Source organism: Coregonus clupeaformis, chromosome 18, assembly GCF_020615455.1.
Source record: "Coregonus clupeaformis isolate EN_2021a chromosome 18, ASM2061545v1, whole genome shotgun sequence".
In the NCBI taxonomy this organism is placed as follows: domain Eukaryota; kingdom Metazoa; phylum Chordata; class Actinopteri; order Salmoniformes; family Salmonidae; genus Coregonus; species Coregonus clupeaformis.
Genome location: NC_059209.1, coordinates 42,139,877 through 42,166,387, shown reverse-complemented (window position 1 = coordinate 42,166,387; position 26,511 = coordinate 42,139,877). Strand labels below are relative to the sequence as shown.

The 26,511-nt window shown below is 47.6% G+C and overlaps 1 protein-coding gene across 5 annotated transcripts in view; it reads right to left on the bottom strand.

Annotated features, from left to right (window-relative positions):
• The window catches only part of LOC121530779 (kinase suppressor of Ras 2-like), a 166,183-nt gene that overhangs the window by 107,440 nt on the left and 32,232 nt on the right, over nucleotides 1–26,511 (bottom strand). For 4 of the 5 annotated variants that reach the window (XM_045226870.1, XM_045226869.1, XM_045226871.1 and 1 more), the window contains exons 4-5: nucleotides 5,205–5,240; nucleotides 4,298–4,841 (exon numbers count right to left, since the gene is read on the bottom strand). In XM_045226870.1, the coding sequence (XP_045082805.1) occupies nucleotides 4,298–4,841; nucleotides 5,205–5,240 (580 nt within the window). The remainder of the gene's footprint in view (nucleotides 1–4,297; nucleotides 4,842–5,204; nucleotides 5,241–26,511) is intronic. The other variant, XM_045226872.1, reaches the window with a different exon arrangement.

Below are 26,511 nucleotides of genomic sequence, written 5' to 3'. Positions count from 1 at the left end.
CCCAAAAAATACCTGAAGATTTCCTGGACTGAGGATAAAAAACAAGGCAACCAACGACAGTGTGACACAAACGGAAGGAAATCATTCAAATGTCTCCATAATGAATCTGAGTATCTCCTTTCAGACAACGTCTTCTGGCTTTGTGATGTGTTGATAATGGTGGGGGGGGTATTTGAAGTGCCTGGCTGATGTCTGTTGGTACTCGGTAGGACCATCTCATTAATACACACACACACACACACTAGAGAGATATGTCATCAGTAGGAACGTGGCGGGGTTAAAGGTTAATCCTGGATACTGTGTCCTGGCTGCAATACCATGTAATTAAGAAAGACAGGACGAGCTGAGGGTTGTTGAGAGCTATTTCAGACATTAAGGATAGGAGGTGTGGAATGAGGAAGCTGTGGTAACAGCAGCAGTAATCATGCAGGGTATAACCAGCTATAGCAACTTTCTAATTAAGAAAGACAGGACGAGCGGAGTGTTGTTTAGAGCTTTTAGAGACACTAAGGTTTAGAAGATGAGGAATGAGGAATCTGTGGTAATGACAGCAACAACCGTGCAAGGTATTAACACCAGGAAATGAGACTTCAAGCTACTGAAAACACAGCCTTTGTACCTGGCCATGGTGTGCCTCTACTGTTCTAAAGAGGGAATGATGCATAAAGGAACAAAACGTGAAGTCAACATTAGGAGAAACAAGTCAGTTATTAGATCCAAAAGGTAGACTTGTACATATCCTCTTTAAACCATGTACACTGAGGCAACCCCATTCCCTTGTGAGATGAAGGGGAGGAGACAGGTTAAAGAAGGATTTTTAAGCCTTGAGACAACTGAAGTTGATATGGATTGTGTATGTGTGCCATTCAGAGGGTGAATGGGCAAGACAAAATATTTAAGTGCCTTTGAACAGGGTATGGTAGTAGGTGCCAGACGCACCGGTTTGAGTGTGTCAAGAACTACAACACTGCTGGATTTTTCACGCTCAACTGTTTCCCGTGTGTATCAAGAATGGTCCACCACCCAAAGGACATCCAGCCAACTTGACACAACTGTTGGAAACATTGGAGTCAACATGGGCCAGCATCCCTGTGGAACGCTTTCGACACCTTGTAGAGTCCATGCCCTGACAAATTGAAGCTGCAACTCAATATTAGGAAGGTGTTCCTAATGTTTTGGCCACTCAGTGTATATTCGTGTAGAGGAATAGCACTAGGCCTATGTTTCCCAAACCTTCAAGAAAACCAAAATTAGTTAATTAGTTGAATCAGGCTGTGCTAGTTCAGGAATAGATCACAAAAGTGGAACTGGCTGGGGGTACCCAAGGAGAGGTTAGTGAAAGATTGCACTATGCTACTCTCCACTGTGTCCAGATGAGTCCTAGCTTTTCCAGGCACAGTCCAGTACTAAAACGGTCATTGATTAGAGGGCTAAACTCTGAGCCTGCAGTCTGTCAGTGCTCAGGGACCGGTAATCAATTATCTAATGCCGATTGAGTCCCTATTCACTGCTCTGCTTATCCACTACCTCACAGGACAGACAAGTACATGCACGCACACACACACACACACACACACACAGAGATTCATGCACGCACACACACACACACCAGAACACAACCCAGATGGCAGGAAAATAACCTCCAAATATTAACTTACTAAGTAGGCAACGATGGGCCACTGTAATCTAATAGTATTATAAAAATGACTGTTGGTCTCCTGAGGGGCTCTCCTTTCCTGACTCCTGATGGTTCCTGATTACTGTAGGTACTGGGGTGGACCCTCTCTGGCCTGGCCTCTGTTAGCGGAGGAAACAGGCTGATCTGATCTGATCAACATTGCATGAGATGAGGCACAAGGTTGGCTCAGTGGCTCAGTCAGGAACTCAGCACTCTGCAGGGCTCTCTGTTATCTCTGTTCTGTTGACAGACATTGTTTCTCTACGGGAAAAGCAGCTCTATCTTGTATTTATTGTCTTACTGTTTTATTAAATGCAGTTAGATACAATTGAATATTTCCTCTGAGTACCCTATCCCTCTCTCTTGTATAGAAGTCCATCTTAATCTCAATCTTAGTTTAATAAAACAGTTAGAATGCAAGATGGAGCTGCTTTCCTGGGAGTGCCCTCTCTGTCTTCTAAAGAACTTAATCTTATTTTAAAGATTTGCTGTATTAGAAATGAGATTTTGAAAGTTTCAAGTGTGCCTCAAGCAGGCCAACCGTTGGATTAAGTTGAACTCTAAACACTCTTTTACAAGCTTCTATGCTTTAGTTTTAATGTACCGACTGCGAGCTCTCTCCCTCTTCATCCACAAACTCATTGATACCCTTGTCCCCCAGCAGAATCAAACTTGTTACAACAAAACAAACTGCTCCAAAATCACAGCCAGAATTACAAGTGTTGTTACTGTGGTAGACCAATAGCCCCCCAAAAGCCAATTACTGACAGTTCACTCAACATGGCTGTTGTATCATTTGGCCAGTGGGCAGGTGGGTCTGTGGGAGGGGCACTTGCAAAAGAGGATTCTAATAATATCCCTTTCATACTAAGACGCTAACTTTATCATCCTGCCAACTTTTTCCCCGCCTTTTCTTTATATCTGAAAGGTATTGCCGGTATCAAAGCCAAAACGTGTATTTCCGCCAAACGACCTTGTAATCGTTTTCCGTAAAGTTCTGCCTACGGCTTAGTATGAAACGTAGCCGTAATGCTGAGGAGGCATTGGCACGCACCTAAAGTATCGATGGTTGCTAGGCAGCGCCCGTTAACCATCCTCCTGCCAGTTCTAAATATTGCGACGGAAGTCACTTTGCCCATCTCTTCACATAACCCACCACTAAGCATGCACTGTTTTCTTACCCACATGGATCCATAAATAAATGACTGTGGGAATAAATATCACTGAATGACAAAAGTATTGGAATAAAGCAGGCTAATGCAACTGATGGCATGTATCAAACTGTTGATTCCTGAAACTCCCAAAGTCATCCAATCCTCCTTGTAATAAATGTGAAGCAATAGCCTACCCACGTGTGGTCATCTAGATGATAATTACAGCACCGTTTTGATTGGGACAGAGCCATCGCCATGCTTTGAGACAAGTGTGGGAACTCGTCTTGATAAATCAATCAATGTCAGATTTTTCTTTTCACTAAATCTACAATTAGGATGGGAAAAGTTGAGGTGAGTGCTGCCCATGATCGTCTTGTCTAGTTGGCTCATTTATTAGAACGTTTTGCTAGCATGTTATGGAGTTTAACAAGTGGATTATTTTGCTCTTCACTCAGCGGCTTAGTATCTCAGGCATCCTCCCGACCAAAAGCCTGTGACTTCACTGACTTGTCTGATAATCAATCAATGTGATTTTGTTTCACTGAATCTCTGTCTGTATAGGCTATTTGGTTAATTGGTTTCTGGCTGGGCAAATAAGTGGAGGTGGAAGCTCATCTGTTCACTTGCTCATCTATCACGGATCAGAAACATTTAGCATGCAAAAATGTAGCCTAAATCAAGTGTAGGCTTAATATTTTGCTCGACCGCATATAGGCAACTCCAAAAGCTTGCAGAGGTTGTGAAATATGAAAGAGACTCACATGCTTTTGAAAATAGGATTGTTATTATTTTCTATCGGTATCATGATGAAGGTAAGACCCTACGCCTGCTCCCTAACAAAGCGGAGTGAGGGTAGGAAAGAGATGAAACGTGGATTTAAAAAAGCATGAGATTGGGCTCCGTTTCAAAATATCACTTTTTTTATATGACAGCGGTTCCACACGATCCCGTGACACAAGCTGTGGGGGAAAAATATTTGTTGTATTTATTCTGTTATATTCTAACTATAATATATATATGTGTGTTGACTGTCATCAGGAAGGTGTGTCTTGTCTGTTTACTGAACAAAATAACTAACTATTGATTTAATTTGGATGGCGCAGCCATGGCTGCACAATCCAGTAACATAGGCCTGATTAACTCAAAATGTGTTATTCTATTATTTTGAAAATACAATGTATTAGTCTTATAATGTTTCTTAGTACCTGCCTAAAGAAATGAATAATGGATTTATTTTTGATGGTGTATTTTCTCAATGGATTTATTAAATTGACACCAACCACTACTACCACTCATCCCCCACTGGAGGTATAAAACGTTATACAGGCAAGAATGTGGTAAAAATTGGCCTGTTTGTAAAGGGGTCATATAAACATTGCCCAATTGTTTTTACAGGCAAAATACCATAAATCCTATGTGAAAGCAGTATTAAGGGTCCAGATGAAACAAAGGTCAAATGACTCACCTGGGTGTCTGCGTGTCAGCTGCCTCCAGACCTACGCGGTTTCCCAGCTGGAACTCGTGTGACTTGGAGCGGTGCAGCGCCGTGAAGCCCGGCAGCAGATGGATGAGCTTTCGGCTGGGCGGCGGGGGCGTCCCGGGAGCCTTCGTCTTGTTCCTGCGTCTCATGGGGGGCGTGCCCGGGGGGGTCATGGTGTTGACCACCAGAGGAGTCCGGGGAGGGGTGTGGGCAAAGTGCCTCTGGCGGGGCGAGGGGGGCAGGGAGCGGTGACCCGTGTCCATGGGAGGGAAGGCCCCCAGACCCAGGTGGCTGTCCACGGTGAGGCGGTCTGGCTGGACGTAGGGGCCGTACGGATAGGGTAGCAGGGCCTGGGGGATGTGACATTGGCTGTGTTGCTGCTGCTTGTACTTGGCCTGGACCTTCGGGCTTTGGGAGAGCTGGAAGCGGACCCACTGGCTGGGTTCGGGAGAGGGGAAGGGAGTGTTCTCCTTCCCGGACTCGGAGGTGGGCCACTGGATGGACCAGTCCTGCTTGGCATAACCACCTGCTGTGAAGGAGGAGGAGAAGGAAGGAACATGTTACAGATAACATAAACAACCACCCGATACCATGACTCTGCTTAATAATTTACATTTATACTCATTTAACAATAATATTAAAACAAATATTTGATTACAAACAACAATGGCCTGATGATAGAGCAAAGAAGCGAGAGAGCATGCATCTGACATCAACAGCAGATGTAATGTGGCATGGGGTTCAAATAGGAGAGGAGTAGCGGACAGTGATGCTTGATGAACCACAGCCACCTTGATCACTAAACATTAGATGAGAATCTGGAGATGGGGGTTCATGTTGAGTAAATTAGACAGAATGGTTTTGGTTTGGGAAAGCAGTGAAGAATAATCACCTCCATGATTGGGCAATGTGTCGTCCTCCAGTTGTTCTTCAAAGAAAAGAAAAAGGGAATAAACGTTTATTGATTTGATAAAAATATATAAAATATTCTGCAGTAACCCTGGTCGATAATTGTTTGCTTCCCCCTCTCTCTCTCTGCCCTTTAGAGACCCAGCCATTGTAGTAATCACACAGTCTTCCCCCTCTCTCTCTCTCTCTCTCTCTCTCTGCCCTTTAGAGACCCAGCCATTGTCGTAATCACACAGTCTTCCCCCCCCCCTCTCTCTCTCTCTCTCTCTCTCTCTCTCTCTCTCTCTCTCTCTCTCTCTCTGCCCTTTAGAGACCCAGCCATTGTAGTAATCACACAGTCTTCCCCCTCTCAATTCAATTCAATTTCAATTTAAGGGCTTTATTGGCATGGGAAACGTATGTTAACATTGCCAAAGCAAGTGAAGTAGATAGTAAACAAAAGTGAAATAAACAATAAATATTAACAGTAAACATTACACTCAGAAGTTTCAAAAGAATAAAGACATTTCAAATGTCATATTATGTATATATACAGTGTTGTAACAATGTGCAAATAGTTAAAGTACAAATGGGAAAATAAATAAACATAAATATGGGTTGTATTTACAATGGTGTTTGTTCTTCACTGGTTGCCCTTTTCTTGTGGCAACAGGTCACAAATCTTGCAGCTGTGATGGCACACTGTGGTTTTTCACCCAGTAGATAAGGGAGTTTATCAAAATTGGGTTTGTTTTCAAATTATTTGTGGATCGCTGTAATCTGAGGGAAATATGTGTCTCTAATATGGTCATACATTTGGCAGGAGGTTAGGAAGTGCAGCTCAGTTTCCACCTTATTTTGTGGGCAGTGTGCACATAGCCTGTCTTCTCTTGAGAGCCAGGTCTGCCTACGGCGGCCTTTCTCAATAGCAAGGCCCTTTAGAGATCCAGCCATTGTAGTAATCACAGTCTTCTCTCTCTCTCTCTCTCTCTCTCTCTCTCTCTGCCCTTTAGAGACCCAGCCATTGTAGTAATCCTACAGTCTCTAAAGAGCTCTCAGCATCAAAACTCAACTCTGACTACAGTATCTGATCCAGCGCAATAACACTAATGGCTATCAACTCCGAAAATGAGAAAATTACCCCTTAGGAGTTTTTCCTTATCTGTGACGTTTTAAGAGGGGGGAAGAGAGAGAGATAGGTAGAGGAAAGAGAGAGAGGGAGAGGAGAGAGAGAGAGAAAGAGAGAGAGATAAAGGGAGAGATGGAGAGGAAAGAGAGAGAGATAGAGAGAGATAGGTAGAGGAAAGAGAGAGATCCAGTCAGGTCCATAAATATTTATATTGACCAAGTTATTATTATTTTAGCTGTCTACCACAGCATATTGGAGTTGAAATTAAATAATGAATATGAGTGCAGACCTTTCAGACTTTCAGCTTTAATTTGAGGGTATTTACATCCAAATCGGATGAACGGTGTAGGAATTACAGCACTTTTTATATGTGGTCCCCCCCTTTATAAGGGACCAAAAGTAATTGGACAATTGGCTGCTCAGCTGTTCCTTGGCCAGGTGTGTGTTATTCCCTCATTAGTTTATTTACAAGTAAGCAGATGAAAGGTCTAGAGTTGATTTCAACTCTCAATATGAAGTCCAAAGAGCTGTCAATTCCAGTGAAACAAGCCATCATTAGGCTGAAAAATCAAAACAAACCCAAAACAGAGATATCAAAAACATTAGGTGTGGCCAAATCAACTACAGTGAGGGAAAAAAGTATTTGATCCCCTGCTGATTTTGTAAATTTGCCCACTGACAAAGACATGATCAGTCTATAGGTTTATTTGAACAGTGAGAGACAGAATAACAACAACAAAAATCCAGAAAAACGCATGTCAAAAATGTTATAAATTGATTTGCATTTTAATGAGGGAAATAAGTATTTGACCCCTCTGCAAAACATGACTTAGTACTTAGTGGCAAAACCCTTGTTGGCAATCACAGAGGTCAGACGTTTCTTGTAGTTGGCCTCCAGGTTTGCACACATCTCAGGAGGGATTTTGTCCCACTCCTCTTTGCAGATCTTCTCCAAGTCATTAAGGTTTCGAGGCTGACATTTGGCAACTCGAACCTTCAGCTCCCTCCACAGATTTTCGATGGGATTAAGGTCTGGAGACTGGCTAGGCCACTCCAGGACCTTCAGGTGCTTCTTCTTGAGCCACTCCTTTGTTGCCTTGGCCGTGTGTTTTGGGTCATTGTCATGCTGGAATACCCATCCACGACCCATTTTCAATGCACTGGCTGAGGGAAGGAGGTTCTCACCCAAGATTTGATGGTACATGGCCCCGTCCATCGTCCCTTTGATGCAGTGAAGTTGTCCTGTCCCCTTAGCAGAAAAACACCCCCAAAGCATAATGTTTCCACCTCCATGTTTGACGGTGGGGATGGTGTTCTTGGGGTCATAGGCAGCATTCCTCCTCCTCCAAACAAAGGAAGAGCTGCATTTTGGTCTCATCTGACCACAACACTTTCACCCAGTTCTCCTCTGAATCATTCAGATGTTCATTGGCAAACTTCAGACGGGCATGTATATGTGCTTTCTTGAGCAGGGGGACCTTGCGGGCGCTGCAGGATTTCAGTCCTTCACGGCGTAGTGTGTTACCAATTGTTTTCTTGGTGACTATGGTCCCAGCTGCCTTGAGATCATTGACAAGATCCTCCCGTGTAGTTCTGGCCTGATTCCTCACCGTTCTCATGATCATTGCAACTCTACGAGGTGAGATCATGCATGGAGCCCCAGGCCGAGGGAGATTGACAGTTCTTTTGTGTTTCTTCCATTTGCGAATAATCGCACCAACTGTTGTCACCTTCTCACCAAGCTGCTTGGCGATGGTCTTGTAGCCCATTCCAGCCTTGTGTAGGTCTACAATCTTGTCCCTGACATCCTTGGAGAGCTCTTTGGTCTTGGCCATGGTGGAGAGTTTGGAATCTGATTGATTGATTGCTTCTGTGGACAGGTGTATTTTATACAGGTAACAAGCTGAGATTAGGAGCACTCCCTTTAAGAGTGTGCTCCTAATCTCAGCTCGTTACCTGTATAAAAGACACCTGGAAGCCAGAAATCTTTTTGATTGAGAGGGGGTCAAATACTTATTTCCTCATTAAAATGCAAATCAATTTATAACATTTTTGACATGTGTTTTTCTGGATTATTTTGTTGTTATTCTGTCTCTCACTGTTCAAATAAAGCTACCATTAAAATTATAGACGGATCATTTCTTTGTCAGTGGGCAAACGTACAAAATCAGCAGGGGATCAAATACTTTTTTCCCTCACTGTATTGGTACATTCTTAAAAAGGAAGAACGCACTGGTGAGCTCAGGAACACCAAAAGGCCCGGAACACCATGGAAAACAACTGTGGTGGATGACAGAATAATTATTTCCCTGGTGAAGAAAAAACCCTTCACAACAGTTGGCCAGATCAAGAACAACCTCCAGGAGGTAGGCGTATCTGTGTCAAAGTCAACAATCAAGAGAAGACTTCACCAGAGTAAATACAGAGGGTTTACCACAAGATGTAAACCATTGGTAAGCCTCAAAAACAGGAAGACCAGATTACAGTTTGCCAAAAAACATCTAAAATAACCTGTACAGTTCTGGAACAACATCTTATGGACAGATGAGACAAAGATCAACTTGTACCAGAATGATGGGAAGAGAAGAGTATGGAGAAGGGAAGGAACTGCTCATGATCCAAAGCATACCACCTCATCTATGAAGCATGGTGGAGGTAGTGTTATGGTGTGGGCGTGTATGGCTGCCAATGGAACTGGTTCCCTTTTATTTATTGATGATGTGACTGCTGACAAAAGCAGCAAGATGAATTCTGAAGTGCTCAGATTCAGCCAAATGCTTCAAAACTCATTGGACGGCGCTTCACATTGCATATGGACAATGACCTGAAGCATACTGCGAAAGCAACCCAATACTTTAAGGCAAAGAAGTGAAACGTTCTGCAATGGCCAAGTCAATCACCTGACCTGAATCCAATTGAGCATGCATTTCACTTGCTGAAGGCAAACCTGAAGGCAAAACGCCCCAAGAACAAGCAGGAACTGAAGACCGCTGCAGTAAACGCCTGGCAGAGCATCACCAGGGAAAAAAAACTCAACATCTGGTGATGTCCATGGGTTCCAGACTTCAGGCAGTCATTGACTGCAAAGGATTTGCAACCAAGTATTAAAACTCATAATTTAATTTATGATTATTTTAGTTTGTCCAATTACTTTTGAGCCCCTAAAATTGGCGGGATATGTATAAAAAATGGTTGTAATTCCTACACGGTTCATACAATATTTTTGACAAAACCCTTAAATTAAAGATGAAAGTCTACACTTAAAGCACATCTTGATGTTTCCTTTCAAATCCATTGTGGTGGCGTACAGAGACAAAATGATGCAAATTGTGTCACAGTCCAAGTACTTATGGACCTGAATGTATATAGAGAGAGTGATATAGGGAGAGGAGAGGAGAGGAGAGGAGAGGAGAGGAGAGGAGAGGAGAGGAGAGGAGAGGAGAGGAGAGGAGAGGAGAGGAGAGGAGAGATATAGGGAGAGGAGACAGAGAGGGAGAGAGAGAGAGAAGGTAGAGGAGAGAAGATGAGAGAGGGAGAAGGAAAGGGAGAGGCCTGCATTAACACAAGTGAGCGACAGTGTCTTAAGGCCTCTTGTCTGAGGTCAGGAGTCAAAGTCTGACTGAGATATTCGCACATACACACTGATGGGTCTCTGAAACAGACTTGAAGTGTGCTGCACAGTGCACTAAACTCCTCAGACAAGACCAGGATGCAAGAGGAAAAGGGCCCGATGGAGCGCTCCTCAACTGCTCAGAAAGGAATAGAAGGGGAGGATGACGCATGCTCAAGCATCCTTCATCAGCAAACGCGTACGACGAACAAGCCACTGGAAATTACAAAGTTTGGCATCTCCTCACTTGAAATGTTTCAAAATCATCAAAAAGCCTTCTTCACCCGTGGATACCATTAAACTGACATTAGCTCTCTTAATATAGATGATGACGAGACACACGTGAAGCATGTGATACTGATCTAATTACAGCCCAGCCATTCATTACACACAGGACCCGAATAATCCAATATTGTCTGCAAACATCCATGTAACTGATGAACAGTTGAAATAATCCATCTCTAGAGTGTATTAGAGTATCCATTTCCTTGGAGTCTTTTCATTCTTTTATTAAAAGCTCATTTGAAATGGTTTCTGTAATACTGTTGTCAGGGCTAGAACCCCGTGAAGTCACAGTTTTTGGAAGGCATATAGAGAAAGAATGAAGTCTAATCAGATACAGTGGGGCAAAAAAGTATTTAGTCAGCCACTATTTGTGCAAGTTCTCCCACTTAAAAAGATGAGAGAGGCCTGTAATTTTCATCATAGGTACACGTCAACTATGAAAGACAAATTGAGAAAAAAAAAATCCAGAAAATCACATTGTAGGATTTTTTTATGAATTTATTTGCAAATTATGGTGGAAAATAAGTATTTGGTCACCTACAAACAAGCAAGATTTCTGGCTCTCACAGACCTGTAACTTCTTCTTTAAGAGGCTCCTCTGTCCTCCACTCGTTACCTGTATTAATGGCATCTGTTTGAACTTGTTATCAGTATAAAAGACACCTGTCCACAACCTCAAACAGTCACACTCCAAACTCCACTATGGCCAAGACCAAAGAGCTGACAAAGGACACCAAAAACAAAATTGTAGACCTGCACCAGGCTGGGAAGACTGAATCTGCAATAGGTAAGCAGCTTGGTTTGAAGAAATCAACTGTGGGAGCAATTATTAGGAAATGGAAGACATACAAGACCACTGATAATCTCCCTCGATCTGGGGCTCCACGCAAGATCTCACCCTGTCAAATTCACAAGAACAGTGAGCAAAAATCCCAGAACTCATCACCTTTAAAATTCTGTTGCATCCAGACGCATCATGCTTTGGGGCTGTTTTTTTGCAAAGGGACCAGGCGACTGATCCGTGTAAAGGAACGAATGAATGGGGCCATGTATCGTGAGATTTTGAGTGAAAACCTCCTTCCATCAGCAAGGGCATGGAAGATAAAACGTGGCTGGGTCTTTCAGCATGACAATGATCCCAAACACACCGCCCGGCAACGAAGGAGTGGCTTCGTAAGAAGCATTTCAAGGTCCTGGAGTGGCCTAGCCTGTCTCCTGATCTCAACCCCCATAGAAAATCTTTGGAGGGAGTTGAAAGTCTGTGTTGCCCAGCGACAGCCCCAAAACATCACTGCTCCAGAGGAGATCTGCATGGAGGAATGGGCCAAAATACCAGCAACAGTGTGTGAAAACCTTGTGAAGACTTACAGAAAACGTTTGACCTGTGTCATTGCCAACAAAGGGTATATAACAAAGTATTGAGAAACTTTTGTTATTGACCAAATACTTATTTTCCACCATAATTTGCAAATAAATTCATTAAAAATCCTAAATGTGATTTTCTGGATTTTTTTTTCTCATTTTGTCTGTCATAGTTGACGTGTACCTATGATGAAAATTACAGGCCTCTCTCATCTTTTTAAGTGGGAGAACTTGCACAATTGGTGGCTGACTAAATACTTTTTTCCCCCACTGTACATAAAAAAGTTTGGCTCTGTAACGACTCAATTTACCAACCATACCAGTTTCTTAGCAACTGCTTTATTAAAATAGTAACAGAACTCGACTGCAGTTACTTCATGTGATCTCACTTTTTTTTTTTATGACAAAAGCTTTTTTCTTCACCATTGAATACCGTTGCTTGTTGCATATTGTTTATCCTTTAACTCTTATTGTTTATCCTTTAACTCATATTGTTTATCCTTTTAACTCATATTGTTTATCAATTTAACTCATATTGTTTATCCTTTAACTCATGTTTATCAATTTAACTCATATTGTTTATCAATTTAACTCATATTGTTTATCCTTTAACTCATATTGTTTATCCTTTAACTCATATTGTTTATCCTTTAACTCATATTGTTTATCAATTAACTCATATTGTTTATCCTTTAACTCATATTGTTTATCCTTTAACTCATATTGTTTATCCTTTAACTCATATTGTTTATCCTTTAACTCATATTGTTTATCCTTTAACTCATATTGTTTATCCTTTAACTCATATTGTTTATCCTTTAACTCATATTGTTTATCAATTTAACTCATATTGTTTATCCTTTAACTCATGTTTATCAATTTAACTCATATTGTTTATCAATTTAACTCATATTGTTTATCCTTTAACTCATATTGTTTATCCTTTAACTCATATTGTTTATCCTTTAACTCATATTGTTTATCCTTTAACTCATATTGTTTATCCTTTAACTCATATAGTTTTTTCTTTAACGCTTCTTTATCTCTATGGGCTTCCTATGGCTCTTCAAGACTCCCCCATAGCTCGCAATGACTTTCTGTAGCACCCTATGATTCCGCATAGCTCACAATTCTACAGAGTGTAATTCAAACTTTATGGAGTGTAATTATAATTATATGGAGTGTAATTCACATTCTATGGAGTATAATTATAATTCTCTGTAGTGTAATTATAATTATCTGGAGTGTAATTCACATTCTTGTCATGAGCACTCTCTCTCCCTGGTAGCAACATTAATTGCATTCAATTATCTTCCACTCTGCTCACCTCCCTCTCTCTACTCAGCCTAACTAGCTCCACCTGCCCTGCTCTGCTCTTGTTACCTGGCCAGCTGCACTGCATTTCCCACTCACCATCCTCACCTTGCCTCACTCTGTTCTAATTACTCTGCCAGCTGAACTGCATTTCCCCACTACCTCTCCCAGTATATCAAGCCCTGTTTTTCAGCCAAGCCCTGTCAGATCGTCTTCAAACCCGGACCAGTAACCTGCCTGTCTGCGCTCTGACTCCTGTTTGTGATACCGATCCTTTCTTGACTGCCTCCTTGTTCTACTGCCCCGTCTATCCCAACCTGCCTTCTGGACCTCGACTACTCTCCGATCTTCCAGCCCCTCCGGTAACTTTCGTTTCTGTCTTCTGTCTCTCACCACGATATTTGCCCAGCCCTGATCTGTACTTCTGCCTGCCATTCATATTGCTGTTGTGTGTGTGTGTTCCCCAGGTCTCCGACCACCAGATGAGCGTGCCCAGACGTTTCACCACCCTCAGCCCGATACGCCGCTCCATCACTGGGGAACACACACACTAAGCACTTGGACTGGACACCCCCGGACATTTGGTGACCCCCGGAGCACAGGTACCCACAGGAGGACCCTGAAAGACCCCTGACACCCCTGGGACTCCTCTTCCCGCCTGTAACCTTGAATAAAGAACTCTGAATTTGAACTTGCGCTCTTGGGTCCTCTTCTGTTCGTGACAGAACGATCTGACCATCATGGACCCAGCGCACTCCTGACCACGATGGAGGAAGAGCCAGAGAGGACTGCCCTACAGCGACTGGAACGCTCTGAGGGAGACATAATCGGATGGCTGGCGACATCGCTTCCCCTTCTCCAGCTATTCAACCAGCAGCAACAACAGTTCCAACTGCAGCAACAACAGCTAGCCCAAGCCCTGCAACTACTCTCAAGCCCGGCTACTCCACCTGCACCCCCTGGTCCTTTTGTTCCTGTACCACCGATACTCCTTCATCCCTCCGCTGGAGGTCCCAATGCTGCAGGCCCGGCAGTGCTGCCACCAGATCCCCACGCTCCTGAACCAAGGATTGGGAACCCGGAGCGTTTGATGGCAACCAGAAGCAAGTAAGACCATTCTTGAGCAGCTGCCGAATCCAGTTTGTACTACAGCCCAGGACTTTCTCAACAGAGGGAGCCAAGGTGGGGTATGTCATCACACATCTCACCGGTCGAGCTCGGTTGTGGGGAACGGGAATTCGACCGGCAAACCCCAGCCTGTGCCTCCTTCCAGTGCCTTTGAGGAGGAGATGTTAAAGGTCTTTGACCTAGGCTCGCCAACAGCCGAAGCGTCATAAGCTCTGCTCACCATCCGTCAGGGCAATCGGACAGTGGCAGACTTCTCCATTGACTTTCGTACCCTGGCCAGTCAAAGCTCGTTTAACCCAGAGGCACTGGTGCAAGCCTTCCTCCATAGCCTGGCGGACTATATCAAGGACGAGCTTGTTTCCCATGACCCGCCCTCAACGCTTGATGCCGCCATTGACCTTGCCGTTCGCATTGACGCCGTATACAGACCCGGGAGGAGGGAGAAGGGCCGTCTCAGTCAACCTGCCATCCGTACTGGGTCGATACCGCTTCTGTCCAGCCCCTGCCTGTCAAGTCCCATAGCCAACTCAATCAGCCTGAGCCCGTGGAGATTGGCCGTGCCTCTCTGACTCCCGAGGAGCGTCGGGCGCCGTCTAAGCTCCAACCTTTGCCTCTACTGTGGTGGCGAGAATCACCGTGTCGCTACTTGTCCGGCAAAAGCCGCAGCTCACCAGGTGTGGGGAGATCCGGGTGAGCTCAGCAAAGCCTTCAGTCTCCCTCCATCCGAAAGACCCTGCTTCATCTCCGCCTTCAGCTTTCTGACAAGACTCATACATTGGCCGCCCTTGTGGATTCCGGAGCGGAAGCAAACATCATGGACCCTGAGCTTGCACAGCAACTGGGCGTGAACCATCACCAACTGACACAACCCATTCCTGCACGAGCCCTGGATGGGCATCATCTTGGCACTGTCACTCATATCTCCGCCCCCTGTGACAATCCTGCTGTCAGGAAACCACCAGGAGTCCATCCAGTTTCACCTCCTACACTCACCTGGCCAACCACTCATTCTTGGATACCCGTGGCTCCGTCAGCACAACCCCCACATCGACTGGGAGACAGGAACAGTCCGTGAGTGGGGAAGGAGTTGTCACCAGACCTGTTTAAGGGGGCCCACCTGCCCGTTCACCGGGAAGGATCTAGCGCTACCTCCGACATATCCAATGTTCCGGCCTGTTACCACAGCCTGAAAGAGGTGTTCAACAAATCCAAGGCGACATCTCTACCCCCACACAGACCCTATGACTGCGCGATTGATCTCCTGCCTGGCACAGCACCTCCCAAGGGTCGTCTGTATTCACTGTCAGCCCCGGAAAGAAAGGCCATGGAGGACTACATTAATGACTCTCTTGCCTCCGGGATAATTAGGACCGTCGTCTTCCCCTCGCAGGAGGCGGGGATTCTTCTTTGTCGGCAAGAAGGACGGTTCTCTTCGTCCATGCATAGATTACCGGGTCTGAACGACATCACGGTTAAGAATCGCTACCCACTGCCCCTTACTTTCGTCTGCCTTCGAACTGCTGCAGGGAGCCACTGTATTCACTAAGCTGGACCTTCGCAAGCCTAGCCATCTGGTGCGGATGAGGAGGGAGACGTAATGGAAGACAGCGTTCAACACACCAACCGGCCACTATGAATATCTCGTCATGCCCTTCGCCTCACCAATGCCCCCAGCAGTTTTTCAAGCCCTAGTGAATGATATCCTCAGGGGACATGCTAAATACGTTCGAGTATTTGTGTACCTTGACGATATTTTAATATTCTCAAAGACTCTGTCAGAACACACGCACCACGTCCGGTTGGTCCTGCGCCGCCTGCTGGAGAACTCTTTTTCGTGAAGGCAGAGAAGTGCGAGTTCCATGCCAAGACCGTTTCATTCCTGGGGTATGTGGTGACCGAGGGCAGCATTCAGATGGATCTCACCGCAGTGTCGGCTGTCACTTCCTGGCCAGTTCCTGAGTCTCGGAAGAAGTTGCAACAGTTCCTGGGCTTTGCCAACTTTTATAGGAGATTCATCAGAAACTATAGCACAGTGGCTGCACCCCTCCACGGCGCTAACCAGCACTAAACAACCGTACCAATGGACATCAGCTGCTGATAAGGCCTTCAATATCCTCAAGACATGTTTCACTTCTGCTCCCATCCTCCAGATGCCAGATGCAGCAAGGCAGTTTGTGGTGGAGGTAGATGCTTCGGACGTGGGAGTGGGTGCAGTGCTTTCTCAAAGAGCAGCTGAGGATGGCAAGATGCACCCCTGTGCCTTCTACTCCGTCGGCCAACCCCTGCCGAATGCAACTACGACATTGGGAACCGCGAGCTGTTGGCTGTCAAGCTCGCCCTTGAAGAATGGCGGCACTGGTTAGAGGGGTCAAAGGAACCATTCGTAGTGTGGACAGACCACAAGAACCTGGAGTATATCCAAACAGCCAGGAGGCTGAACTCCGTCAACAGCGGTGGTCTCTGTTCTTACGCGCTCAATTTCACGCTCTCCTACCGCCGCCGGGATCTCGCAACATCAAACCTGATGCTCTTTCCCGGATGTTTCAGGAAAGGACGAGACCACCGCCATGACAGCTCCCATTCTTCCCAGCCACTTGGTCGTAGCGGCCCTCACCTGGGAGATCGGAAGCAGGTCATGGAGGCTCTTCGGGTCCAGCCAGGTCCAAGCACCAGCGCCCCCAACCGTCTGTTTGTTCCAGCAAGTCTCAGGTCACCTGTGATTCAGTGGGGCACGAATCCCGTCTGGCCTGTCATCCCGGCATCACTCGCACCCTTCATCTGGTCCGCCAGCGGTTCTGGTGGCGGGGGGATGAGACGGGATGTCCGAGAATTCATCCGAGCTTGTCCCACTTGTAACCGAAACAAGACTCCCAACCAGCCTCCTGCTGGGTTGCTGCAACCCTACTCATACCCAAGAGGCCCTGGTCCCACGTTTCACTGGACTTTTGTTACGGGCCTTCCGCCCCCTCTGACGGACACACAGTCATCCTTACCATTGTTGACCGCTTTAGTAAGATGACCACTTCGTGCCCCTTCCCAAACTACCCTCTGCTAAAGAGACCTCCCAGGTGGTCCTGGAACATGTGTTTCGTATCCATGGCCTACCCCAGGATATAGTGTCAGACCGGGCCCGCAATTCTCAGCAACCTTTTGGAAGGAGTTCTGTCATCTCCTTGGGGCCACCGCCAGCCTATCGCTCTGGATTCCACCCGCAGTCAAACGGCCAGACTGAACGCATGAACCAGGAGCTGGAGAAGGCACTGAGGTGTGTGGCTTCCCAAATCCCCGGGCCTGGGCTCAACACCTGCTCTGGGTGGAATATGCCCATAATTCACTCACCAGTTCCTCCACCGGGCTCTCCCCCTTTCAGTGTGTCTACGGGTATCAACCTCCACTGTTTGCCAGCCAGGAGGCGGATGCCACCTGTCCGTCTGCTCTTGCGTATGCCCGCGCTGCCGCCGCCACTTGGGCCCAGGCTCGCACTGTGCTCCTGAAGTCTGGAACCAGCTACGCCGTCGGTGCCAACCGACGGAGGACCCCAGCACCTACTTACCGGGTTGGTCAGAAGGTCTGGCTGTCTGCCCGGGATCTGCCGCTGCGGGTTGTATCCGGCTGGCCCCTCGCTTCATTGGTCCTTTTCCTGTGCAGAAAGTCATCAGTCCAACGGCGTCCGACTTCAGTTGCCCGCTTCCATGCGGGTCCACCCCACCTTCCACGTCTCCAAGGTCAAGCCGGTCCATGAAAGTCCCCTGGTCCCTGCAGCTCCGGGCGCCACCTCCTCCGCGCCTCGTAGATGGCGGTCCTGTCTTCACCGTCCGGCGGCTGCTCCGCTCTAGGCGAAGGGGGTAGGGGTCTCCAGTACCTCGTTGATTGGGAGGGATATGGTCCAGAGGAGAGGACCTGGATCCCGGCCAGGAGGATAGTGGACCGGACCCTTATCACTGACTTCCACCGACTACATCCTGATCAGCCTGCAATCCGTGGGGGGCCGCCCAAGAGGGGTTCCTAGCCGTCCGGCCCGCCCTGCTCCTGTCTCAGTGCCTGTCCTGTCTCCCCGACCGTGACCCTCCAGCTCCTTCTGAGGATGAGGAGATTCCTCGGACCGCTCGGAGGAGTTCTGACCCGCCGCCTGCTCCCCTCCACCCTCCCGGCATGATGTTGTTCTTGGGACTTCTGGGGCCGTCCCTTGGAGGGGGGGTCCTGCTCATGAGCACTCTCTCTCCCTGGTAGCAACATTAATTGCATTCAATTATCTTCCACTCTGCTCACCTCCCTCTCTCTACTCAGCCTAACTAGCTCCCACCTGCCCTGCTCTGCTCTTGTTACCTGGCCAGCTGCACTGCATTTCCCACTCACCATCCTCACCTTGCCTCACTCTGTTCTAATTACTCTGCCAGCTGAACTGCATTTCCCCCACTACCTCTCCCAGTATATCAAGCCCTGTTTTTCAGCCAAGCCCTGTCAGATCGTCTTCAAACCCGGACCAGTAACCTGCCTGTCTGCGCTCTGACTCCTGTTTGTGATACCGATCCTTTCTTGACTGCCTCCTTGTTCTACTGCCCGTCTATCCCAACCTGCCTTCTGGACCTCGACTACTCTCCGATCTTCAGCCCCTCCGGTAACTCGTTTCTGTCTTCTGTCTCTCACCACGATATTTGCCCAGCCCTGATCTGTACTTCTGCCTGCCATTCATATTGCTGTTGTGTGTGTGTGTTCCCCCAGGTCTCCGACCACCAGATGAGCGTGCCCAGGCGTTTCACCACCCTCAGCCCGATACGCCGCTCCATCACTGGGGAACACACACACTAAGCACTTGGACTGGACACCCCCGGACATTTGGTGACCCCGAGCACAGGTACCCACAGGAGGACCCTGAAAGACCCCTGACACCCCTGGGACTCCTCTTCCCGCCTGTAACCTTGAATAAAGAACTCTGAATTTGAACTTGCGCTCTTGGGTCCTCTTCTGTTCGTGACAATTCTATGGATTGTCATTCACATTCTATGGAGTGTAATTCTCATTTTATGGAGTGTAATTCTAATTCTTTGGAGTGTCATTCTAATTATTTGGAGTGTCATTCTAATTCTATGGAGTCTAATTCTGATTCTATGGAGTGTAATTCTCATTGTATGGCATGTAACCCTCATTCTTTGGAGTGCTCCAAAGCCTATTCATACTAGTTATTTGGTTCCACCTGTCTGTAGAGTGACTTGGTGGTGGATGAGGTGAGCTTCCCCCTTACTAAGTGATTTGGGTGTCTAGAAAAACGCTATATACAGTGAGGGAAAAAAGTATTTGATCCCCTGCTGATTTTGTACGTTTGCCCACTGACAAAGAAATGATCAGTCTATGATTTTAATGGTAGGTTTATTTGAACAGTGAGAGACAGAATAACAACAGAATAATCCAGAAAAAGGCATGTCAAAAATGTTATAAATTTATTTGCATTTTAATGAGGTAAATAAGTATTTGACCCCCTCTCAATCAGAAAGATTTCTGGCTCCCAGGTGTCTTTTATACAGGTAACGAGCTGAGATTAGGAGCACACTGTTAAAGGGAGTGCTCCTAATCTCAGTTTGTTACCTGTATAAAAGACACCTGTCCACAGAAGCAATCAATCAATCAGATTCCAAACTCTCCACCATGGCCAAGACCAAAGAGCTCTCCAGGGATGTCAGGGACAAGATTGTAGACCTACACAAGGCTGGAATAGGCTACAAGACCATCGCCAAGCAGCTTGGTGAGAAGGTGACAACAGTTGGTGCGATTATTTGCAAATGGAAGAAACACAAAATAACTGTCAATCTCCCTCGGCCTGGGGCTCCATGCAAGATCTCACCTCGTGGTGTTGCAATGATCATGAGAACGGTGAGGAATCAGGCCAGAACTACACGGGAGGATCTTGTCAATGATCTCAAGGCAGCTGGGACCGTAGTCACCAAGAAAACAATTGGTACCACACTACGCCGTGAAGGACTGAAATCCTGCAGTGCCCGCAAGGTCCCCCTGCTCAAGAAAGCACATATACAGGCCCGTCTGAAGTTTGCCAATGAACATCTGAATGATTCAGAGGAGAACTGGGTGAAAATGTTGTGGTCAGATGAGACCAAAATCGAACTCTTTGCCATGAACTCAACTCGCCGTGTTTGGAGGAGGAGGAATGCTGCCTATGACCCCAAGAACACCATCCCCACTGTCAAACATGGAGGTGGAAACATTATGTTTTGGGGGTGTTTTTCTGCTAAGGGGACAGGACAACTTCACCACATCAAAGGGACGATGGACGGGGCCATGTACCTTCAAATCTTGGGTGAGAACCTCCTTCCCTCAGCCAGGGCATTGAAAATGGGTCGTGGATGGGTATTCCAGCATGACAATGACCCAAAACACACGGCCAAGGCAACAAAGGAGTGGCTCAAGAAGAAGCACATTCATGTCCTGGAGTGGCCTAGCCAGTCTCCAGACCTTAATCCCATAGAAAATCTGTGGAGGGAGTTGAAGGTTTGAGTTGCCAAACGTCAGCCTCGAAACCTTAATGACTTGGAGAAGATCTGCAAAGAGTGGGACAAAATCCCTCCTGAGATGTGTGCAAACATGGTGGCCAACTACAAGAAACGTCTGATCTCTGTGATTGCCAACAAGGGTTTTGCCACCAAGTAAAGTCAAATACTTATTTCCCTCATTAAAATGCAAATCAATTTATAACATTTTTGACATGCATTTTTCTGGATTTTGTTGTTGTTATTCTGTCTCTCACTGTTCAAATAAACCAACCATTAAAATTATAGACTGATCATGTCTGTCAGTGGGCAAACGTACAAAATCAGCAGGGGATCAAATACTTTTTTCCCTCACTGTAAATCCAATCAATTATCAATCATTTATGTACAGCCATTGTTCCATAGAATTAGGAATTAGAATACTAGAATGGACATGATTGTTCTTATGACAGTATAAAAGCTCAGCCATTTTGGTCAGAGAGAGTAATGTAATAGGATCTCTATGCATAGTTCTCTGTGCTGTCACTTGGCCATCAGCAGCAGAGGCCCTATACAGTACAGTCTCTCCACAGTGATTCACAATACACCACACCAGTCAGATGACATGAAGGAGTGATTATTCAAGATGATGATTTATGGTAATTTGGCCAACACATTACACATCCCCATTGTTAATAGGAGATATTTACATATAGGTAGAGTTCTGTGAGAATAGGCAGTTAACAGCATACTAATTAGACTAATTAGGACCAGGCTTGTGCTGTTGTGTGGTAAATGGCAGAGAATGGCAACATGGATTCTATCCCCATAGGGCTCTGGTCAAAAATACTGCAGGATACCATTTGGGACACACCCTTTGTGAAAGGATGCCATATGCTGCTCTGGAAGGATTCATTTTTTATTTAGTCCTATGAATGGGATGACGGTGAACGATGATGGCATCAGCAGTAGCTAGATAGCTTCCTCTCTTCTCTCCTCTCTTCCCACATCCACTGTCCTCTCTTCCTCTCCTATGAATCAAATCAAACCAAATGTTATTTTCCACATGCGCTGAATACAACAGGTGTAGACCTTACAGTGAAATGCTTACTTACAAGCACTTGACCAACAATGCAGTTTTAAGAAAATTAAAAATAAAGTATTAAGTAAAAAACTTGTCCTCTCCTCTCTTGTCCTCTCCTCCTCTCCTCTCTTGTGGTCTCCTCCTCTCCCATACTCCTCTCCTCTCTTGTCCTCTCTTCCTCTCCTCTCTTGTCCTCTCCTCAATCTCCCATTCTCCTCTCCTCTCCTCCTCTCCTCTCTTGTCCTCTCCCATACCCCTCTCCTCTCTTGTCCTCTCCTCTCTTGTCCTCTCCTCCCCTCCCATAGCCCTCTCCTCCTGTCCTCTTCTCTCCTCTCTTGTCTTCTCCCACACTCCTCTCCTCTCTTGTCCTCACCTCCTCTCCCATACCCCTCTCCTCACTTGTCCTCTCCTCCTCTCCTGTTCTCTCGTCTTGTCCTCTCCTCCTCTCCCACACCCCTCTCCTCTCCTGTTCTCTCCTCCTCTCCCATACTCCTGTCCTCTCTTGTCCTCTCCCATACCCCTCTCCTCTCTTGTCCTCTTCTATCTTGTCCTCTCTTCCTCTCCCATACTCCTCTACTCTCTTGTCCTCTCCTCTCTTGCCCACTCCTCCTCTCCAAAACTCCTCTCCTCTCTTGTTCTCTCCTCCTCTCTCATACTCCTCTCCTCACATGTCCTCTCCTTCTCTCCTCTCTTGTCATCTCCTTCAATCCCATACTCCTCTCTTCTCTTGTCCTCTCCACTCCTCCTCTCCCATACCCCTATCCACTCTTGTCCTCTCCTCTCTTGTCCTCTCCTCCTCTCCTCTCTTGTCCTCTCCTCTCCTGTCATGTCCTCCTCTCCCATACCCCTCTTCTCTCTTGTCCTCTCCTCCTCTCCCATACTCCTCTCCTCCCTTGTCCTCTCCTCTCTTGTCCTCTCCTCTCCTCAATCTCCCATCCTCCTCTCCTCTCTTGTCCTCTCCTCTCCTGTCCTCTCCTCCTCTCCCATAACCCTCTCCACTCTTGTCCTCTCCTATACTGTTCAACTCTCTTGTCCTCTCCTCTCTTGTCCACTCCTCCTCTCCCATTCTCCTCTACTCTCTTGTCCTCCTCACTTGTCCTATCCTCTCTTGTCCTCTCCATTCTTGTCCTCTCCTCCTCTCTTGTCCTCTCCTCCCTTGTCCTCTCCTCTCTTGTCCTCTCCTCCTCTCCCATACTCCTCTCCTCTCTTGTCCTCACCTCCTCTCCCATACCCCTCTCCTCTCTTGTCCTCTTCTCTCCTGTCCTCTCTTCCTCTCCCATACTCCTCTACTCTCTTGTCCTCTACTCTCTTGTCCTCTACTCTCTTGTCCACTTCTCCTCTCCCATACTCCTCTCCTCCTCTCCTCTCTTGTTCTCTCCTCCTCTCTCATACTCCTCTCCTCACATGTCCTCTCCTCTCTTGTCCTCTCCTCCTCTCCCATACTCCCCTGCTCTCTTGTCCTCTCCTCTCCTCCTCTCCCATACTCCTCTCCTCTCTTGTCCTCTCCTCCTCTCCCATACTCTTCTCTCGTCCTCTCCTCTCATCCTCTCCCCTCTTGTCCTCTTCTCTCTTATCCTCGCCCCCTCTCACATACTCCTCTCCTTTATTGTCCTCTCCTCTCTTGTCCTCTCCTCCCTTGTCCTCTCCTCCTCTCCATACACCTCTCCTCTCTCGTCCTCTCCTCTCTTGTCCTCTCCTCCTCTCCTCCTCTCCCATACCCCTCTCCTCTCTTGCCCTCTCCTCCTCTCCCATACCCCTCCCAAGAGAGGAGAGGAGGAGAGGACTAGAGAGGAGAGGACAAGTGAGGAGAGGGGTATGGGAGAGGAGGTGAGGACAAGAGAGGAGAGGAGAGGGGTGTGGGAGAGGAGGAGAGGACAAGAGAGGAGAGGAGTGTGGGAGAGGACAAGAGAGGAGAGAAGAGGACAAGAGGAGAGGGGTATGGGAGAGGAGGAGAGGACAAGAGAGGAGAGGACAAGGGAGGAGATTACAAGAGAGTTGAGGAGTATGGGAGAGGAGGAGTGGACAAGAGAGGAGAGGACAAGGGAGTTGAGGAGTATGGGAGAGGAGAGGAGAGGTCAAGAGAGGAGAGGAGTATGGGAGAGGAGGAGAGGACAAGAGAGAAGAGGGGGAGAGGTCAAGAGAGGAGAGGAGTATGGGGGAGGAGGAGAGCACAAGAGAAGAGAGGAGGAGAGGACAAGAGAGGACAGAAGAGGACAAAAGGAGAGGGGTATGGGAGAGGAGAGAGAGGACAAGAGAGTAGAGGAGTATGGGAAAGGAGGAGAGGACAAGAGAGGAGAGCAGTATGGGAGAGGAGAAGAGGACAAGAGAGGAGAGGAGTATGGGAGAGTAGAAGAGGACTGTCCTCTCTCATACTCCCCTGCTCTCTTTTCCTATCCTCCTCTCCCATACTCCTCTCCTCTCTTGTCCTCTCCCCTCTTGTCCTCTCCTCCTCTCCCATACTCTTCTCTCATCCTCTCCTCTCATGTCCTCTCCTCTCTTGTCCTCTCTTCCTCTCCCATACTCCTCTCCTCTCCTCCCTTGTCCTCTCCTCCTCTCCCATACTCCTCTCCTCTCTTGTCCTCTCCTCTACCCCTATCCTCTCTTGTCCTTTCCTCCTCTACCATCCTTTTCTTCTGTCTTGTCCTCTCCTCTCCTGTCCTCTCCTCCTCTCCCATACCCCTCTCCTCACTTGTCCTCTCCTCTATAGTCCTCTCCTCCTCTCCTCTCTTGTCCTCTCCTCTCTTGTCCTCTCCTCCTCTCCCATACCCCTCTCCTCTCTTGTCCTCTCCTCTCCCATACTCCTCAACTCTCTTGTCCTCTCCTCACTTGTCCTCTCCTCCTCTTCTCTCTTGTCCCTTCCTCCTCTCCTCTCTTGTCCTCTCCTCTCTTGACCTCTCCTATCTCGTCCTCTCCTCTCTTGTCCTCTCCTCCCCTCTCCTCTTGTCCCCCTCCTCTCTTGTCCACCCCTCCATAACCATCTCCTCTCCTCTCTTGTCCTCACCTCCTCTCCCAAACCCCTCTCCTCACCTGTCCTCTCCTCTCTTGTCCTCTCCTCTATTGTCCTCACCTCCTCTCCCATACTCCTCTCCTCTCTTGTCCTCTCCTCTCTTGACCTCTCCTCCTTTCCCATACCCCTCTCCTCTCTTGTCCTCTACCCCTCTCCCATACTCCTCTCTTGTCCTCTCCTCTATTGTCCTCTCCTCCTCTCACATACCCCTATCCTCTCTTGTCCTCTCCTCCTCTCCTCTCTTGTCCTCTCCTCTCCTGTCCTTGCCTCCTCTCCCATACCCCTCTTCTCTCTTGTCCTCTCCCATACTCCTCTCCTCTTGTCCTCTCCTTCTTTCCCAAACCCCTCTCCTTACTTGTCCTCTCCTCCTCTCCTCTCTTGTCCTCTCCTCTCTTGTCCTCTCCCATAACCCTCTCCTCTATTGTCCTCTCCTCTCCTCTCCCATACTCCTCAACTCTTTTGTCCTCTCCTCTCTTGTACACTCCTCCTCTCCCATTCTCCTCTACTCTCTTGTCCTCCTCACTTGTCCTCTCCTGTCCTCTCCATTCATGTCCTCTCCTCCTCTCCTGTCCTCTCCTCTCTTGTGCTCTACTCCTCTCACATACTCCTCTCCTCTCTTGTCCTCTCCTCTCTTGACCTCTCCTCCTTTCCCATACCCCTCTCCTATCTTTTCCTCTCCTCACTTGTCCTCTCCTCTCTTGTCCTCTCCTCTCTTGTCCTCTCCTCCTCTACCATCCTCTTCTCCTCTCTTGTCCTCTCCTGTCCTCTACTCCTCTCCCATTCCCCTCTTCTCTCTTGTCCTCTCCTCCTCTCCCATACTCCTCTCCTCTCTTGTCCTCTCCTCTCCTCCTCTCCCATACCCCTATCCTCTCTTGTCCTCTCATCTCTTGTCCTCTCCTCCTCTCCCATACCCCTATCCTCTCTTGTCCTCTCCTCCTCTCCCATACTCCTCTCCTCTCTTGTCCTCTCCTCTCATGTCCTCAGCTCCTCTCCCATATCCCTCTTCTCTCTTGTCCTATCCTCTCTTGTCCTCTCCTGTCCTCTCCTCCTCTCCCATACCCTTCTCCTCTCCCATACCCCTCTCCTCTCCCATACCCCTCTCCTCTCTTGTCCTCTCTCTTGTCCTCTACTCATCTCCCATACCCCTCTCCTCTCTTGTCCTCTCCTCCTCTCCCATACCCCTCTCCTCTCTTGTCCTCTCCTCTCCTGTCTTGTCCTCTCCACTCCTCTCCCATACTCCTCTCCTCTCTTGTCCTCTCCTCCTCTCCCATACTCCTCTCTTGTCCTCTCCTCCTCTCCTCTCTGGGAGATTGAGGAGAGGACAGGAGAATGGGAGATTGAGGAGAGGACAAGAGAGGAGAGGAGGAGAGGACAAGAGAGGAGAGGAGTATGGGAGAGGAGGAGAGGACAATAGAGAAGAGGGGAGAGGTCAAGAGAGGAGAGGAGAGGAGAATGGGAGAGGAGGAGAGGACAAGAGAGGAGAGGAGGAGAGGCCAAGAGAGGAGAGGAGAATGGGAGATTGAGGAGAGGACAGGATAATGGGAGGATGAGAGGACGAGGGGAGGAGGGAGAGGACGGGAGGGGACAAGGAGAGGTATGGGGAGAGAAGAGGAAGTTGGGAGAGGAGGCGAGGACAAGAGAGGATAGGAGTATGGGAGAGGATGGGTTAGGGTTAGGGTTAGTGTCCTCTCTTGTCCTCTCCTCTCTTGGCATCTCCTCTCTCGGCCTCTCCTCTTGTCCCCCTCCTCTCCTGTCCCCCCCTCCTCTCCTCTCTTGTCCCCCCCTCCATAACCATCTCCTCTCCTCTCGTCCTCACCTCCTCTCCCAAACCCCTCTCCTCACCTGTCCTCTCCTCCTCTCCTCTCTTGTCCTCACCTCCTCTCCCATACTCCTCTCCTGTCCTCTCCTCTCTT